The sequence below is a fragment of the Bubalus kerabau genome, chromosome 17 (genome assembly GCF_029407905.1).
Source record: "Bubalus kerabau isolate K-KA32 ecotype Philippines breed swamp buffalo chromosome 17, PCC_UOA_SB_1v2, whole genome shotgun sequence".
NCBI classification, from domain to species: domain Eukaryota; kingdom Metazoa; phylum Chordata; class Mammalia; order Artiodactyla; family Bovidae; genus Bubalus; species Bubalus kerabau.
The window spans coordinates 38,147,975-38,167,294 of NC_073640.1; the positions used below are offsets into that span (position 1 = coordinate 38,147,975).

A 19,320-nucleotide genomic window follows, 5' to 3' on the forward strand; every position below is an offset into this window, starting at 1 on the left:
TGGACTGGGGCACATAGCCACCTGCTGCACCTTAATCCTCTGTTCCTGGGGGTTATGGCCAGGGCAGGGACAGTCACATCACCAAGATCAGGCAAGTGCATATTTGTCACAGTTCCCAGGAGTTTCCAGGGCATCTTTATCCCTCCTTTTGTCAATTCAACTTTCCTTACCCTAAAAGAGTCTGATTTATAAAATCAATGAGCTCCTAAACAGTCCTGGGTATGGCATAATCATCTCTGTAAATAAAACCATATTTTAAATATACCAGGAATTTAATATGTAAAGGAAACTACCATGATTCCTTCCAAAAAGTGAAAAAGTATTTCATAAATGGAACATCTCTTTCATCCTTCATTGAGCTCTGGATACAATTAGCTTAAAGAGAGCTTTAAGGTTCTCATCTATAACTGCTCTTGTTGTACCTCAGTTGATGAGGTTCCCATCTGTGTGGGGCTTTCAATGCTCCAAGGTTCATTAGGTCTTTTCCCTCATCCAGTCAGGCAGAGGGGTCAGATGTGTGTTGGAGGCCAGCAGGTAGGCAGCTGGACCCTGAGGCAGAGATAGGGCCCATTTGCACTGTCTGAGGCTCTGGAACCCAGCTTCAGGCTTTGCCCATGTCCCTTCATCCACTGTCTACACTCTCCCACGTACCAGCCCCATACTTTCCCAAGGATACAGCATAGCCAGCAGGTACCCAGTGGTGAGGCAGGAGGGGAACTAGGACCCCAAAGCCAATCACAGCAAAGAAGAGGTACAGCAGCCAGGCCACAATCTGGAGTGGGTGCGGGGGCCAGCTCCACCCATTCCGGCGGGACCGCTGGCCCTGCAGCTCCGGGGAGGGTCCGCTGGCCTGTGCAGGTGCGGTCCACACATTCTTCTCAGGGGCTGTCTTGTTAGAGGGCTTGTTGCAGATGTTCATCTCCAGAGGGAGAAAGAGTAGAGACAGCATTAGCCTAGGAGGCCCAGGCTGGAGCCCAAAGCCCCATGCCTGCAGTCAGCTTTCAGCAGGAGGGGCAGGCTGGAATGTGAAGCTCTCTCCCAGTTACTCTGCAGGGGGATCCAGGACCCTAGCATGAGGAGCCTGATAGTGAGGGGAGGATGGCAGTAGAGTGCTGGCCTCAAAGCCCCAGAGCGAGCTCTGGCCCCAGCCTTAGCCAAGACAAGGTAGGAGGGTCCAGGGTTTATTTAGGACACAGTGTGACTGCCTGTTACTCAAAGTGCTCTGTTTCCACAGCCATCAAAATTAAACCCAATAAGACATGTTCTCATCTGGTAACAATATCAGGCTGGAGCCAGAGTGATGAGAACACATGCTGATTCTGTTAGGATTAGTCACCTCTGTCCTGAGGCCCAAATGCAAGTACGAGGGCCCTCAGAGAAGGCCCCCATACGCTCTGCTAAGGGAAATAGGGAGTGGAAGTACTCAGGAGAGGGATCTGGCTTCTGGTCCTAGCAAACATATACACACTCTTCAAGGACTGGGGGACACTGAACCATCTCCCCTGTGCCTCAGATAAGCTGCCCGGGCTTCTTGGCTGAAGAGAAAACAGCACACAAGGGAGAGGGGGAGGATTCCTCACTGGTTCTCTCCAGCAGGGGAAATGACCATGTATCTCTAAGTAAACCTGGGCCTAGTGCAGTGAGAACAAAAAGGTGAGCTGATGCCTTTTGACTCACTTGAGGGAGCTCAGGGAAAGACAAGCATTGTCCAGAGCCAAACCACCAGATGGCAGCACTCTTCCACCCCCATCCCACCATCCCTCAGCCCAAGAGCTGACCTGGTTGTCAAAGGATACGTGCAGAGCAGAGAGAGGGCCTAGTATTACAGGAAAAAGAACCCAACCCCCAGTATCTTCTGAACCTGAGATGAAACCAGAGCCTGGGCAGGTAGTGCCCCACTTGGGTGGACAGGCCAACTTGGAGGTCTTGGTGGGAAGATCAAAATCCCTGGCAGCTGGACTCTCCTTTCAGGAGCCCATGCCTTTGGCCAGGAAGTCTGACTAAGACAAAGGGTATGGCAGGACCCTTTCCCCCACCAGCACATCTGCCTATAACACCTTCCTCACTTCTCAACTCAACAAAATGTGACTTGATCTTCAGAGTCCACTGCGAGCACCACCTCATCCAGGAAGCTTTCCTTGATGCTCCAAGTGAGTCAGGGGGTCTTCGCACTCAGTTTTTATTGGGCAGGTCACTTTGCTATTTGGTGCACTTTGCCATCTCTATGTCTGCCCCCATGTTATGCCAGCTTACCCTAAGGGCAGCAATGGTACTGTGATTCATCCACCTCTGTTCCCCCACATCCCTTCCCCCAAACATGCAGAACATACCTTGTACATAGTAGGCGCTCAGTAATGTTTGCTGACTTGAAAACATCTGAAATAAAAGGAAATATGGGCACAGTAAATGATGTGAAATCCTGACCCACTCAAAGCCTCCTGCCCTGTTCTGCCCTGCCTTCAATCTGTATAGTCACCAGGCACCCATACCCCCACCCCATCTCCTCCCACCCCATGGCTATTACCCTAACTGCCAAACATTCATACTCAGCTATTCTGCCCTTCATACCACCCAAGGCCCAGGGCCTCCCACAAACCAAACCTGGAGATTCTGAGTAGCCTCATCCCAAACTAAATGGAGTGACCCTAGTTTTCTCCCAGGGACTCAACTGGAATCCTTTGGTCATTTGCTTTGTCTTCAGTAAAAACCAATGAAAGGTGGGAAAAGAACCCCAGCTTTGGAGGAAACAGATCTAGGTTCAACTTCTGGTTCTTTTCTTACTAGCTGAAGGGCTTGAGTTTCTTCATCTGAAAAACAGGGGTAGAGATGCCCACCTAGGGCTATACACAGATCAGTAACATACAGTGACACATAAATGCTCTCTAAATGGTAGACATTATGATTACCCTTAAATAGCCCTCTGGAGTATCCTCATCTCTCCAGAATGAGGAGGCTACTATATCTGGTATCCTAAGAGGTTTTATGAGGTTTATGCCCAAAGTAATGGGGTGGGTTGAAGTTGCTTTCTTAAGTCAGTAGTCCCAAGGAACACAATGTCATAACAGCTGAGCCACTGGGTTGTCATTCTAAACTTCTCAGCTTTGATGAAAGATAACAAAGGTGATCAAAAAGCTGGCATCACTTTATTTGGAAGGTCCCCAGAGGTAGCTAATCTTTGTCCTTGATTTTTGGAAACAAAGGTCATCGGGTCAAGCCCAGTGAATACAGTTGAGCTGGGCAGTTCTGCTCAGGAAGACAAATCTTTGTGGCTCCAACATAGGTTCTCTGGTGATCCAAGAGGGCAACTTCTTTGAAGGGAACCCATCCATTAGGGGCCCTAAATCCTGACTTTCTCCTTGCCATCCTCACTCCTGAATAGCCCTACACCTTGTGGTAGTTTATAAAGAAAGAAGCAGAGGCACATGGCTGGCTGACATGTCCCCACTGCTGGAGTGGGCTGGCAGTGGCCACAGGCACCCCCCAGTGCTGCTGTGTCCCTGATGCCTGAGGCAGGAGAAGTCACCATTTGAGGCCAGGAGCCTACCACCAACAGCCTTAGAGACTGCTCTGATTCCAAACCCCAGTACCCTTGGCCCAGAGAGGTACCCCTTGTATGAGACCGTGGATAGGGGAATGGTGCTATTGGGTCTAAGTCCCCTGTAGAAGTGGCAGCACTCTAGAGTAGACTGAGCTGCCCAGGTGGCATGCCACCTGCATTAAAAGTCTGAGCCAACCCACTCTTAACTGATGACATTTTCCCTTATGGAGTTGGTGGCCACAGATTATTTTGACCCCCCAAAAAATTTATTAAAAGGGCTCTAAGGTAGGAGAGAATAGGAGATAGGGCTTTAAGCATGGATGGGACTAAGCACTGTCATCAGACCCAGGGACTTTTCTGGCTGTCCTTCCCCTCTCAGCCCTTCCCTAGGAGATCAGACTAAAAGACCTGTCATCCTGCTCCCAGACATGGCCAGCTTGTGCACTCATGTCTTGGCCCAGCCCCCTTGTGCACTAAAGATGTAAACACATTCATATGTGCCTGCAGAAAGCAGTCCTCTGAGGACCAGGTTCCTGCCCTCAGAGGACTGCTTTCTGCAGGCCCAGCCAGACCCAGACAGATATCAGGGAAGTGGGTGAATGGGTATTTCGGCAGCCTAGTATGACAGGACACAGAGTGGATGGATTTGGGATCAGAGAGCAAGATTCAGAGGGAGAGAGAGAGAGAGAGATGAGCCCTGGGAAGGTTCAGGGTCAGATCCTAGGTTGAAACCAAGTCTCCCTAAAATCAAGTTCCCGTACTGAAATTGTGATTAATCTCTCTATGTAAAACTTTGTTCCCTTTAGAGTCTCCTGTATCTTCAGTCTTGTGCTAACTGAAAACTAAACAACCAGAATCATATGACTAAAATTACTGAAAACATGTACTAAAATGGCTACTATAGATGTCATCATCAACACAGAAACTCTGGTTTTCTCTCCCGTGCAAGATGAACTAACAGATCCCTGTGCCATGGACCACCTGGATAGAAAATCATAAACCAGAGACTAGAATACTCCAGAAACTACGATTAAGACATGTCACAAAAATGTCACAAGATGATGATTAATCCCAGCCTCTTTGTTCTTTCCCTTAAAAAACAAAACAAACAAAACCCTAACTCAAAGACCACGGTGGAGTGGACCTGAGGCATATCTCCCACTCCCTCTCTCAGCTCTCACTCCCTGCAATAAATGGTGTACTTTCCTTCACCACAGCCCGGTGTCAGCAGATTGGTTTTGCTGTGTGCTAGGAAAGCAGATCCAACTTCAGTTCCTTAAGAAGGTGATGACAGGAGGCCAGGTGAGTAACCTTAGGTACTAATGAAAGAGCCATGGTGAGTCACAGAAAATTTAAACAGGGGAATTGACATAAAGGCGATGGGTGTTTTAGAAAGCTTTCTATTCACAGTGGGAAGGAGGGCATGAGCAAGAAGAGAATGGACTTGGGGGAAGTGACACCACAGCAGACTGGCTCAGGGAGGGCAATCGCCCAGCAGCCCAGTGCTTTGGAAGGAGATGGGCGGGAGGTGGGGGTGAAGCCCACAAGTTCCCCCACTGCCTGCCTGATGACCCACTGCATCTTTGGTGGGCTGACAGGTATGTGGACCTTGATAAAGATTTTCAAGTACCTTCAGCTGCCATAGAACAAACTACAGAGTTAAGTTGGTGGAGACAGAAAGAAGGCAAGAACAAAGAGGCCCCATGGAGTGTTAACCACCATAGGTAGTTGCTGGCCTGGTAAACCCAGGGCTCACCTGGCTTCTGAGGTAGGCTGAAAGGGCTATGCAGGTCTCTCCCTGTCCCAACAAAGTGAAGGCCATTGCTGGGATGACAATAAGCTATGTTAACCTTCACTTGCTAAAAGCCTAAAATAGCATTTGAAAAATGTTAGGCTACTTTAACTCACATGCCTAATTTAAGTGAGGAAAAGCTTACCATTCAAGTTCTCATTATGACCTAGAGAACAGTTACCTGACAGGTTCACTTCCCTCTTGCCCACCTCTGCTCCCACCAAAAAAAAAAAAATTTAGGAATGCTGTTCTGAGATTCATGAATAGTGCTGTCAAAAGAACCAGACTGAGCTGAAAAGTACTAGCCCTGGAGAGGCTGTAGGCATCCCTGCATTTCTGCAAGATGTCTGAGAATTTCAGCAAAGAATCTACTTCACTACTAAAGAGGGTTTGTTGGTGGAGGCCACAGAACTGGAAGGGTAGACTGCTGGGATCAGAAGAGAGGTGACAGGGCCAATGTGGAGGCTTGGAGGGCCTGGAGAACTGAGTTACCAACAGGAGTTGAGTTACAAACACGGTGGAGCAAGGGAAATGGGTTAGGGTTGGAGACAGAGCCTGCTTCTAGTCCCTGCATAATGCCCACAGATTGAGGAAACTGGCAGGTGAATTTCACAAAGCCGTCACTTTAGATCACTCCTTTATTTTTCAAAAAGGTTAGCTGGAAAGCAATTTGGTAATGTCTACCAAATTTGAGGGGGCTTCACAGGTGTCACTAGGGGTAAAGAACCCACCTGCTAATGTAGGAGACATAAGAGACTCGGGATCAATCCCTGGGTTGGGAAGATCCCCTGGAGGAGGGCATGGCAACCCACTCCAGTGTTCTTGCCTGGAGAATCCCCATGGACAGAGGAGCCCGGTGGGCTACAGTCCATGGGGTCGCAAAGAGTCAGACACGATTGAAGAGATTTAGCACGCGCACACACACACACACACACATGCACCAAACTTGAGAACACATATACCCTTGGGCCCAGACATTCCATTTCTAGGTATTTATCTTATACAGATGCTTATAAAGTACACAGAGATCCATTGCAGTCATGTTGGTAATAAGAAAGGACCAAAAAAACCAATATTAAAAAAATATATGGCACATCCACACAATGGAATGCTACATAACATCAAAAATGAGGGATGAAATGACTTTTGATACACAGGTAAGTAGAAGCTGAAACTCCAATATTTTGGCCACCTGATGTGAAAAGCTGACTCATTTGAAAAGACCCTGATGCTGGGAAAGATTGAAGGAGGGAGGAGAAGGGCGCAACAGAGGATGAGATGGTTGGATGGCATCACCGACTCAATGTACATGAGTTTGGGTAAACTCTGGGAGTTGGTGATGGACAGGGAGGCCTGGCTTGCTGTGGTCCATGGGGTCGCAAAGAGTCAGTTACAGCTGAGCGACTGAACTGAACTAAGTAGAAAAGCAAGATGTGGGACGGTTGTAGAGTGTGCTTACCAGTAAGTGAAAGCCAAGGTGGATGGATAGATATGTATATTCCTATATTCACAGATTCCCTCTGGAAAGAAATACAAAAAAGCAAACACATAGGTAGCCTGTGAGAAGGAAATCTAGTGGCTAGGGATGAGAGAGATCTGTTTTTACTACGTACTCCTTGGTGCTGTTTGGATTTCTTTTTTCACCATGTGCGTGTACTACTTTTGAAACAAAAAGTCAAATAAGTAATTGAAGGGTGTCATCTCTTACCCTCCTGGCCCCAATGGGCTTCCATGTGGACCAAATATGCACGTGTGATCTAGAGCGTAGTATCACACCAGACAAACAAGGAAATCCTGCCTAACAACCATGCAACAAAAGAGCACTCAGTTGTAGTTCAATACTTTCTCATTCTCAAAAGCAGTTCTGAGTTGTTCAGCTGAAGAGCTCCCTATGAGCTGTTGGGGATTTTGTCCAAGCTGGAATCAGACAACCAGGCGGCACAACAGAAGAGCAGCCAGGTGGAACCTTGCTCCAGTTCTCGGCTGAAGGTCAGCTAAGCTTCCCATGACTCCAGAACCCAAAGGGAAGGTGCACGCCACAGGAAGGTTTCACTCCCAACAACCTTTTCTTTTGCTAGAGGATTTATGGTTGCCTATGTGTGCTTTTCTGTGGATATTTCAAAACAAGTTTTCCATTTTGTTTTTTTCCCCCAGGATCTACTTTAAACCCATTTTCACTGAGATCTGACCAATGCCCAATTTAACCCCTCCAAAAGGAGGGGCTGAAAAGAAAATGCTGATTGGTTCACACTGTTTTACAGCAAAAAATGTCATTAAAAAAAAAAAAAACTTTCAAGGGGCAAGTACTTTGCTTATTAGAATTCCCCACAGGTGCCAGAGAAGTCTCTGGCTTTAAAATTCTGGGAAGTGCTTATGTGTATAAGAGACACACATCACAGAAACTCCCAGAAAATAAATTGGAGCTTCAGGCCTTTCTCATAGACCTCTTCAGTCATTGGTCTCAGATGTGGCTGGGCTCCTCACATCAACAACATGCAGAAGTCTGATGCTAGGGCAAGAAAGGCTTGAAACCTTAGTCATTTCTGAGTTGACGTGGTCTGCAAACATTCCCTGTGCCATTTTCCTCCTGAAGCAATAACTGCAAACTGTTTGGGCTTCAAGTTAAACCAAGGAAAGAGGACAAGAAGAAGGGAGCAACATGGAGCTGAAATAAGGCCAATGAGCAGAGGCAAGGGTTGTTGGTTTTAACCAGGAAATCAAATCCCATGATTGTGGAAGCAAGCCTTAAGGAACACCCACCAAGAAACAGTCATTTAGAACAAAGTTGTGACAGAACAAAGTAAGAAAAACAAAACAAAACCTGACTAATTAAGTACCAATGTTGCTTTTATTGAATCTCATGGTGATTATCTGTTTATAAACCCGTCTCCCGCTGTGAATCACCAGTTTTCCAAAAACAGGGACCACCCCTTGCTGCTGCTGCTGCTGCTAAGTCGCTTCAGTCGTGTCCGACTCTGTGCGACCCCATAGATGGCAGCCCACCAGGCTCCCCCGTCCCTGGAATTCTCCAGGCAAGAGCACTGGAGTGGGTTGCCATTTCCTTCTCTAATGCATGAAAGTGAAAAGTGAAAGTGAAGTCGCTCAGTCGTGTCCGACTCTTCGCGACCCCAAGGACTGCAGCCTACCAGGCTCCTCCGCCCATGGGATTTTCCAGGCAAGAGTACTGGAGTGGGGTGCCATTGCCTTCTCCGGGGACCACCCCTTACTCATCTCTAAATCCAACTGTCCTTCAAGAAGGGAAGTTAAGCCACTTCTTACTATTTCTGCTGCCATCACTCTATTCCAAGCCCCAATCATTGCTCCCCTATAGTGTCTCAACAACAACAATAACCATTGCTAGCCATTTAGATGGAGAAGGCAATGGCACCCCACTCCAGTACTCTTGCCTGGAAAATCCATAGATGGAGGAGCCTGGTGGGCTGCAGTCCATGGGGTTGCGAAGAGTCAGACGGACACGACTGAGCGACTTCACTTTCACTTTTCACTTTCATGCATTGGAGAAGGAAATGGCAACCCACTCCAGTGTTCCTGCCTGGGGAATCCCAGGGATGACAGAGCCTGGTGGGCTGCCGTCTATGGGGTCGCACAGAGTCGGACACGACTGAAGCGACTTAGCAGCAGTAGCCATTTAGAAGGCACTTCTGTGCTATCGCTTTAAGTGTTTTGATGGAATCTGCTTATTATCCCTCACAACTCTCTGAAGTAGGTCTGATCATTTCAAACTGCCCTCATAGGCCTCTCTAGTCATCGGTCTGAGATGTTGCTAGCCTCTCACTTTCTCTCTCATAAACAACATGCAGAGCAATATGCCCTTTTCACAGATGAGGACACAGAGGCTCAGAGAGACTAAGTTCTAGGAGGCACAGCTATACTGGCAGAACTAGGATGGCCCTCAACTGACTTCCTGGTATGCCCTGTCACAACCACATTGCCCACAGCAGCCAGAGTGAGGTGAGATTTTCAAAAGTTAAAAACACATCAAAACTCCTCAGTGGTTTACTCCTCCTGCTAGGATAAAGTTGAAAGCTCCACCACATCCTTCAAAGTGCCCCTCACCCTTTCTGTTCCTCTGTACCTGCTGCCTCCAGATCTTTGCATTTCCTTTTGCCTCTTCCAGAAACACCCTTATCCCGATCACAATGCTGACTCTCAACCTTAGATCTTGGCTTAAAAGTCGCATGAGAGAGGGGATTCTCCCTGACCTCCCTTCATTTCAGCACTAGGCCATTTAACCTGACCTGAAATCACTTTAGTCGTGTATCTGGCGCCTGCTCCCCGCAACCCCCGCCCGACCCCTTCTTAACACTGCAGGTTCTGGAGAACTGCGGCGTCCTCTCTGGAGCCCTTGGTGGCCCCGCGCCTGGCAAAGAGCCTGGCACATAGCAGACGCTCAATGCAGATATGCGAACCTGATGAATGCTAGAAGGAAGCCGGGCGCCCTGCCCAGGACCTGCAGCCCAGGCCGCGCGCGGGCTCCAGGCGAAAAGCTCGGCCGGGCGGCGGCAGCTCTGCCCCCGTGGCTCAGCTTCGAGGTGAGAACTGCACAGGGGGCTCCTCACCTGCGCGTCGTCGGCCGAGCCAGATCGGCCCTGCCAAGGTCACTCAGCGGCTCAGCCCCAGCGCCCGGCCGTCCACCCACCCCAGAGCGGCCGCGCTTCAGACTCTCGCGGTAGAGACGGTCCCTGGGACCGGGCGGCGGTGCGCCCCGGATCCGAGCCCCATTCCGTGACGCGAGGCGGAGGTTAGGCCCGCAAGTCCTCCGGCTCCGAGTCGAGCGGGCTGGCTGTACCACCCGGCCAGGCAGACGCTGGCTGGGCCTCGTCCGGCGCTGGGCCCGTTCCCCTGGCAACGGCGTGGGCTACGGCGCCCCACAGCGGCCAAACCGAGCTGCGTCACGTCGCGCTGGCACCCAGGCTCGGGCGGGGCTCAAGCGGACCCCCTGGCTCCCCATTCTCCATTCCTTTTCAACATTCTTCCTCAAAACACACTTTTCTCTACCCCCAATCCACAGCTTGTCTTCTCGAAATCCTAACTTGTCCCATAAGCGTTACGCTCCATTTTCTCCTCTGAGCCCATCACTCAGGGAAACCCTCAGCCAGCCTGCACACTTTTAATAAGAGTATGTGCTGGGCACTGGACGTACCCTAGGGAATACCCACGAGATCCCTGCCCTTCAGGGAGATAACAGGCTAAGAGGAATATATATATCGAAAATCAAATAAATATGAAGGTGGTCCATAATATAATGTGTGAAGTGTAAGAGCTGAAAATATCTCCTTTCTGGGACTTCCCTGGGTCCAGTGGTTAGAACTTTGTGCGCTCATTGTCGAGGGCCTGGGTTCAATCCTTGGTCGGGTGCAGTCTCTGGTAGGGGAACTAAGGTCCCACAGACTTATGGTCCCACTTTTGGCACCATGTGGCCAAAAGAATAAGTTCTCTTTTCTTTTTTCCTTTAAGTCAAGCATAAATCCTACTGGGATTTCCGATATTCCAGGCTGGAGGGAAATTTGGTCTTGGTCTCTACTAGGTTCCTCCTTACACAGTTTATTCCAAGGATTCAGAATCTCCTGCAGCAGCAAACACTGTGAGAAGCACTCTCTGGTCATGTGTCCTCTCTGGTACTAAGGCCACAGTCATTGCCCCAACCCACAGGACTTTCAGATTTGGGCTTCATGGGATCATGCCTGCTGCCCTGGGGCTGCTGGGAGACAGGCACCTGCCTCCTCCATTCCAGGGGCTTCAGACTCTCTTCCCTCCCTGCTGAACTTGGTTTTCCTGAATGCACCCTCTCCCCTCCACTTGGGGACACTCAGAATGGACCCTCTCATGAACTCAGGCTTTCTCAAAAGACAGGAAGAGGCTCTGTCTTCCACCAGGTGCCCTATCCATATTTCTAGGCCATAGGAAAGTGAGCAGCTGGCTGGCTGCTTGCTCAACATGGGCAGGACAAAAAACACCCCAATCCCTAAAATTATCAGCCACAAGCATGCACTAAAGGCAAAATAGCAACTCCTGCTCGGTCATGTTATGATTCTGGGTCTTATGCAAGTGTCTTTATCTGTCTACCATATAAATGCTTGTTTCCAGGACTGGTAAACTATATGGACTAAATATCAATGCTACTTTGGCCTCAAAAGTACAAGACAACTCAACTCTAATCTGGAGTTGTAGAACTTAGGGCTGAAGAGAGATGGTGACCCAAAAATCAAGGTGGAGGATGAGCCATTATATGCCCACAGGGAAGGCAGGGACTGGAGAGTCAAGCCACCAAACCCTGGGTCCATCTGCCTCCCAGGCACTGCTCCTAGATGTTCTGTGCATGCATGCATGTTAATTCACTTCAGTCATGCCTGACTCTGTGACCCTATGGACCATAGCCCACCAGGCTACTCTGTCCATGGGATTCTCCAGGCAAGAATACTGGAGAGGGTTGCCATGCCCTTCTCCAGGGGAGCTTCCCAACCTAGGGATAGAACCCAGGTCTCTTATGTCTACCTGCGTTGGCAGGCAGGTTCTTTACCACTAGTGTCACCTGGGAAGTCCCCTCTAGCTGTCCCATGAGTATCTAAATGCAGCATATCCCTATATGCCCTTTTTGTCCTTGCCACAAACCTCCTTCTCCCTTTAGGCCCTCCAAAGGGCACCACCACCTACCCAGTCTCCTCCTAGTCCTTGCCCATCTAATCCAGACAGTCCCCACAAACAGGCAGTTCCTCCCTCCAAAATATGTCCTATGTCCATTCTTCTCACTCCCTCTGAAATATGTCCTGTGTCCATTCTTCCCACTCCACTCTAGCCCACAGAACTAGTTTCCCCTTTGCTGTCTCTGCAGCAGCCTTCTGTCTGTCTCCCTAACATCAGCCTGCCTGCTTCCAGTCCCTTCTCCTCTTAGCTGCCAGGCTTACCATTCTTTCTGATCATTTGTTAAAGTGGGTAGTAGCCTGAATAATATTGGAGAAGGAAATGGCAAATCACTCTAGTGTTCTTGCCTGGAGAATTCCAGGGACGGGGCAGCCTGGTGGGCTGCTGTCTATGGGGTCGCACAGAGTCGGACACGACTGAAGCGACTTAGCAGCAGTAGCAGCAGCAGCCTGAATAATGGACTCCCAAAGATGTACATATCCTAATTTCTGAAATCTATGAATACGCTGCCTCTCAAGGCAAAGTGTACTTTGCAGATATGAAAGGGTCTTGAGATGGAAGAGAGTATCCTGGATTACCCAGGTGAGCTCAATGTAATCACAAGGACCCTTACAAGAGAGAGGCATGGGATGGTCAGAGTGGGAGGAGACGTGATGATGAAAACAGAAGTCAGAGAGATTTGAAAACACTATACTTCTGGTTTTTAATACAGAGAAAGAAGCCATGAGCCAACAAATGCAGGTGTCCTCTAGGATCTAGAAAAGGCAAGGAAACATTCTCCCCTAGAACTTCCAGAAAGAACCAATTAGCTGACACCTTAACTTTAGCCCAGTGACACCCATTTCAAACTTTTTACCTCTAGAAGTGGAAGATAATACACCTGTGTTGTTTTAAGCCACTGAATTGGCTTCCCTGGTGGCTCATGGGTAAACAATCGCCTGCAATGCAGGAGATGTGGGTTCGATCCCTGGGTTGGGAAGATCCCTTGGCGAAGGAAATGGCAACCCACTCCAGCATTCTTGCCTGGAAAATCCCATGGACAGAGGAGCCTGGTTGCTACAGTCCATGGGGTTGCAAAGAGCTAGACACAGCTTAGCGACTGAACAACAACAAAGCCACTGAATTAGTGGCACTTTGTTGTATCAGCAATAGGAAACTAATACAGTGGGTTTCAAATAGGATTAAGTACATGTATATTTAACCACTGAAAGCTGTTTCATTTTTAAAAAATATTTATTTATTTGGTGGCACCAGGTCTTAGTTGTGTTATGCAGGATCTTCAATCTTCATTGCGGCACACGGGATCTTTAGTTGTAGCATGCAAACTTGGTTGCAGTTTCCCTGACCAAGGATCAAACTCACACCCCCTGCATTGGAAGCATGGAGTCGTAGCCACTGGATCACCAGGGAAGTCCCAAAGCTGTTTCATTTGAAACAAAAATGACTGCCCAGGTATCTGAGTGACTCCAGACCAAGCTCTCTGAAAAGACTTCCTCTGGCCAAATATGAGTTTTAATAGCACAGGCAGTTTGATGGTGTCCTGATTCTGTCATCGTGGTGTGGTCACCAGTCCAGAACCTGACACTGCCCAGGGCATCACCTACTGAGGAAGGCCGCACTTTGCTAACACCACCTCATCAGTCTTCTGTTTAAGTTACCTCCAGGGCATTCTTTGCCCTTAGGATCAACTGAAATGCCAAAGCTTGGCTTCCAAAGCCCAGCTCAGCTAGCTCCTGTCCACCCCCTCATCCCTGTCCCCTGATTGGTGCATCTCCTGGAACACAAGGCATTAGCTCCCACCCCCAGGCTCTTTCGCACAGTATTCCTTTTACTCAAAGTGTAGTTAGTCTCAGGTCCTCCTGCCCCGCTCTGGCCAGTTTCTTTGAAAACATGAGACACATTTTTCTGGGACAGAAGTCATCTCCTAGGGCAGGACGTGTTCTTGTCCAGAGTGGCTGTCCCTGACTAGCAAGGCAAGTCTGTCCATGGTGAACAGCCCAGGCTAGAGAGACAAAAAGACCTAATTGTGGTTTAAAGAACTTGTACACATGTGTATGAGAAGGTTGCAAGTTCACTTACCTGCCTCCTAGAATTGCCAGAAGAGACCCCGGGGCAGTTCACCCCAACCTGGGCTAGACCCACAGCCCATCCTTAATTAGAGTCAATGTATCCCCAGGCTTCCTGGGACTTGTTTCTCGTCCCAGGGCATATCAATGGTTACCTGTTTCAATACCAGCTTTGCCAGTCGCCAGCTGGGTAAATTCCCCAACTTCTCTAAATCCAGTTTGCTCCTATGTGAAGTAGCAGTAACAACAGCTCCTTACTGGATAGAGCCATGACAAGGCCTGAAAATGTGGTCCTGCATATGAAGCACACAGAATGTTCCACTGGAAATGGACACTGGTACATATAATCTAGACCCTACTTGTCTTTCTATCAGGAAATTATGCTCTCTGTTTCATTAACTAATGGAATTAAATTTTAATTATCAGATTCACTGGTGGGATGTGGTTAGCCATAGATCTTGTTCTCTGGGTCCGTTTTGTCTGAATCACAGTACCCTTTCCAATGGGCCTTGGATGAGTCAGCCCATTTACTTGGCTTGTCCCCATGGCCACAAGCACCTCTTGCTCTGGCAAACATAGAGGCCTTGTGACTGTCGCTCTTTCTACCTCCACTGGTGGCTCCCCTCCCCATCAGTCCATTCTCCTGATAGCTTGGGGCTGTCAAAAAAAAAAAGAAGAAAGAAAGAAAAGAAAAAGGGAAGAGGGCCTGCCCTGGTGATCTAGTGGTTAAGAAGACATGGGTTCGATACCTGGTCTGGAAAGATCCCACATCCCTGGAGCAACAAAGCCTGTGTACCACAACTATTGAGCCTGTGCTCTAGAGCCCATACTCTGCAAACAGAGAAGTCACGGCAACAAGACACCCACACACTGCAACTAGAGTAGCCCCTGCTTGCCGCAACCGGAGAAAGCCCACATGTAGCAATGAAGACCCAGCACAGCCAAAAATAAATAAATGAAAGGAAGGAAGGAAGGAAGGAAGAAAGGAAGGCGAACTGATTATTTTACTTCTTGCTACCACTCTCAGTGACTCTCCCTGCTTCACAGGAAGCAGCATCTCCATATACCATGAAATTAGAATAAAAACCTCCTCATTCACCACAGCCTCCAAGACCTCCCTTACGCCCTGGCTTCCTCTGACCTCTGCAGCCTCCTGGCTCCTCTCTCCTCGAAGGACTAGATTCCCTCTTATATTAGGGGTCTTTGCATGAGATGTTCTTGCTACCTGGAACACCACCTCCTCCTAGAAAGCTTTCTCCAGCCCTCAGAATAGAAGAGGCCATGAGACTCTGCTTTCTAGTGCCTCCTGTCTGTCGCGGCTGCTTGACTGTGTAGTGATCTGATTAGGGGCTGTCCTCCAGCCACATGCAGAGCCCTCAGGGTGGGGAATAGTTATCTAGCTCACCATGGCATTCCCTGAGCATGGAGCCTGGAACACAAATGCACTCAATAGATGTTTGTTGTATGAATGAAGGCAGGAACAAACAAATGAAAGGATAGTGTTACTTAACAGGAATTCTTTTGTGAAGCCTTTTGTAAATAATACCTGTTGAATTATTTTTGGTGTAAAAATGGACTTTCCTATACTACCGTCCCTCCATCATAGTAAATCTGTTATTTCCACGTCCCTTGTAAAGATTTTTTTTTCCTTCACTACATTGAATACATTTTCCTCCCATTAATTTTCCCTTCTTGAGTAGCTTCTGTGACCACTTTGTGCTTTAAGAAAGAGCGCTGTTTGGTGTATACAATATTCTCTCAGCTTCCTTGGTAAGAAGACTCTGGCAGCTTTCTCACTATTGTCACTAACTGGTACAGCTTGGAACACGATGTCACCCCTCCAGAACTCTCGCAGACCTAGATAAAACTTATTCTGTGTCTCCAGTCAGGAACAAGGTGTTTGGAAGCAGCACCTTATGCAACAGAGCTGATGCAGGGCCATCCCTCGGAGGCAAATGACATGAAAATGATGGTGTGTGGAGAATGTGCCTACAGTGTCCTAGGAACTAATGATTTTAAAGCTTCTCTGGCAGTAATTCAGTTTTTATTTTATGTTTCTTAGAAAAATGAAGGCTTGTATTTACTATATGTGTTATCTAATACGCAGAAAGGCGGATAGGGAAAGGTATCCTGTGCTGATAAGGACTTCCATGGCAGCTCAGTCAAAGCTGCCCTCTTTGCAACTGGCCACCTGGCCCTGCACGTGCTCCCTGGGAGCAGTTTCGCTCGCTCTTCAGCATATCTTTTTGTTTCCTCATTTCTATGGGGGAATGGTGCATACGTACAAAGTCGTTGACTGTTCTTACTTTATTTCAGAAATGTGCAGGGCTGAGGCACCTGAATTTTTCCTCAAATACTTTAAAGCAAATTATGTGGCGGAACCTCTCATGCCTGCTCCCAGAGGAATTTCCTTTGAGTGCTCCCTCATATCTCAAAAGCTTATGTAACCTGACACAATTATCTAAAAAGCCTTGGAATCCAAAAGAACAGAGATCTGAGCTAGGAATGAAGGTCGGAGCTGGGAAAGACATGTTCTCTCCTGCCTAGGGAGTGGGTCATACTTCACTAGGACAATGCTCAATTCAACTTCCAAAGAAAAATCTTAACCCCTTGACCAGGGGTTGTACTTGCTTATTTTTCGGAACAAGGAATCTCTTGACAAGGTGCTCAAGGGGCATTATAAAGCCTTAGACCTGGCTGGCGGTTAAAAATATTTCTATAACCATCTTGAGCAGCTAGTCTTCCCAAGATGAAAGCAAGAGTGGCTTGGACCCCTTCCAGAGGATAACTGACTCAAAGATCAACCCATCCTGAGAGTCAGGGTCTCCTGCCAGCAGTTAGTGCTGCAAAGCGGGTGGGGGTCTGGAATCCATATTTTCACCAAGTAGTAGTCCAGGTGATTCTGATTCAAGCCCAGCTCAGTTCCCAACTCAAGAGAGAAGGAGAGGAAGACAAAAACTGTAAGTGCAGACCTAAAATTGGGGCTCCATGAGGAGATGACCCCACTGTGTACCCAAGAGCCCTTGGGCCAAGAAGCTTCTCTTTCTCCTTTTTGTTTTCACTTTTATAAATCCCAGCCCTGCTTGCTATTTGCATGCCAGCGGTGAGGGACCTCCAAAGAGAATAGGCACCACTCATAGGTGGTTGGCTTTTCAAGGAATTTGCTGGAGAAAATTGTAGGCAAGGCAGTGAACAAAACCCTTCTCCATCTGGTTTCAGTTTATTAAAAAAAACAACACACATAGGCCTCCTACCAGCAATCAGAAAACAGCCACAGCTCCCCAAGTAGGGTATTAGCCACGAGGGGTGGGACTGAATTATGTATATGCAAATGAATTAAACCAGCCAGCCAACAGCAACTAATTTTTGTTTCTTTTGCAGTTGTTCTGCCAAGAAAAGGCCTGAATCAGGGTGATGGAAGCTGTAAGGAAGCAAGTTTTGGAATTAGTTTTTAACAACTTGCCTTAATTCTACCATTGGGAGACATGTTTCTAATCCAGAGGCAAATTTTATTTATTTATTATTCTTTTATTTTTTTGGAACAGAGAAGGGCTTATTGCAGGGCCAAGCAAGGAAAATAGGTGGCTCGTGCTCAAAAACCCTGAACTCCCAGAAGCAAGTTTTAAAAGGTTGATAGTCTTTTGCCTGGGTATTGCCCACTGAATAATGCCAACCTCCTTGGCTGACAGGGGACAGTGCTGCCTGATGGCTGGGGAGCAGAGCATCTGGATGGCTGAGTAATCACTGAACTTCTTATATATAGAATTGTGGTAGCTGCTTCATTCGGATGATGTGAGGATAGTACATAAAATTAAGTATGAGGAAGTCGAACACAAGGACTGGCAAGCACATAGTAAATGTGGCAGAGGATTAGGAATAACTCAGAGCTGCCCTGCAGGACTCAAGATGACCAGTTTCATCTGGAGTCAGCCAAGCTAGCCCAGTAAATGTTCTCAGCTGGGACTTGCCTTTCCCCTGGGACTGGTCCAGAAAACCCTTGAGAGCAAATTCTCTTAGTGTTTCCCAAGCTCAAGGGCCCTAATCCCCAAATATCTGCCTTCAATCCTGGAAGCAAAGAAGTTCAGGGAGGGTGCTGGACACAGTTTGAAAATACAAGGAATACTTCTGGCTCCCGCATGTCCCCATTCCTTCTGCCCAGTAAGCGAAGGGCCTGGCTTCCAAGTGCACAGCTAGAGGAGACGGACGGGGCACTCATTCATGCCTGGTGAGTTGACAATCTCCCAGGCATTTGTACCACATGAGTGGTGTGCTGGGGACCACAGGCACCCAGCTACCTCTGGGCTCAACCCTCACATGTCCACGAGCACTTCAGGTTCAGTTTGTCCAAAACAGACTGCTGTCCCTCGCAGGGATGCACCAACAAGACGCCCAGCCTCCCCTCGTGCCTTGTCCCCAAACCCATTTCCTAGCCAACCAGGACAGGGTCTTATTTGCTCAAGACCTTTCCCAGCTCTCCTTTGCCCTCAGAATGAAGTCAGAGGTGGTGAAATGTTGTTGTTTAGTAGCTAAGTCATGTTCAACTCTTTTGGGACCACATAGACTGTAGCCCACCAGGCTCCTCTCTCTGTCCACGGGATATCTCAGGCAAGAATACTGGAGTAGGTTGCCATTTCCTTCTCTAGGGGATCTTCCTGACCCATGGATTGACCTTGTATCTCCTGCATTGGCAGGTGGATTCTTTACCACTGAGCCACCAAGGAAGTGCATGGCAAACATAGCTCTGTGTTAACACAGTTCTCGGTCTTCGAGCTCCGTTATACCTGAGTTTGAATCTTGGGGCTGGTCCAAGATTCAAACTTAGGTGAACCTGAGTTTGAGACCTTGAACAATTTTCTTAGCCCCTGGAAGCCTCAGTTATATTTTATATTCCTTGAATATAAAATAGTAATGATGACACCCACTGCTGCTGCTGCTGCTAAGTCACTTCAGTCGTGTCCGACTCTGTGTGACCTCACAGACGGCAGCCCACCAGGCTCCCCCATCCCTGGGATTCTCCAGGCAAGAACACTGGAGTGGGTTGCCATTTCCTTCTCCAATGCACGAAAGTGAAAAGTGAAAGTGAAGTCGCTCAGTTGTGTCCGACTCTTAGCGACCCCATGGACTGCAGCCTACCAGGCTCCTCTGTCCATGGGATTTTTCAGGCAGGAGTACTGGAGTGGGGTGCCATTGCCTTCTCCAGATGACACCCACTACAAAGGGCTATTGTGAGGCCTCTGCACCGAACCCAAGGCTTGGAATAG

General features: G+C 48.2%; 1 protein-coding gene across 9 annotated transcripts in view; it reads right to left on the reverse strand.

Annotated features, from left to right (window-relative positions):
* Positions 1–19,320, reverse strand: part of ZDHHC1 (zinc finger DHHC-type containing 1) — a 34,227-nt gene that overhangs the window by 10,777 nt on the left and 4,130 nt on the right. For 2 of the 9 annotated variants that reach the window (XM_055552523.1, XM_055552532.1), the window contains exons 1-4: positions 9,911–10,188; positions 2,670–2,807; positions 2,331–2,376; positions 677–919 (exon numbers count right to left, since the gene is read on the reverse strand). In XM_055552523.1, the coding sequence (XP_055408498.1) occupies positions 677–919; positions 2,331–2,339 (252 nt within the window). In that variant the 5' untranslated portion in view covers positions 2,340–2,376; positions 2,670–2,807; positions 9,911–10,188. Of the gene's footprint in view, positions 1–651; positions 920–2,330; positions 2,377–2,669; positions 2,841–9,910; positions 10,189–19,320 lie in introns of those variants that run through there. The other 7 variants (XM_055552531.1, XM_055552530.1, XM_055552524.1 and 4 more) reach the window with 5 other exon arrangements.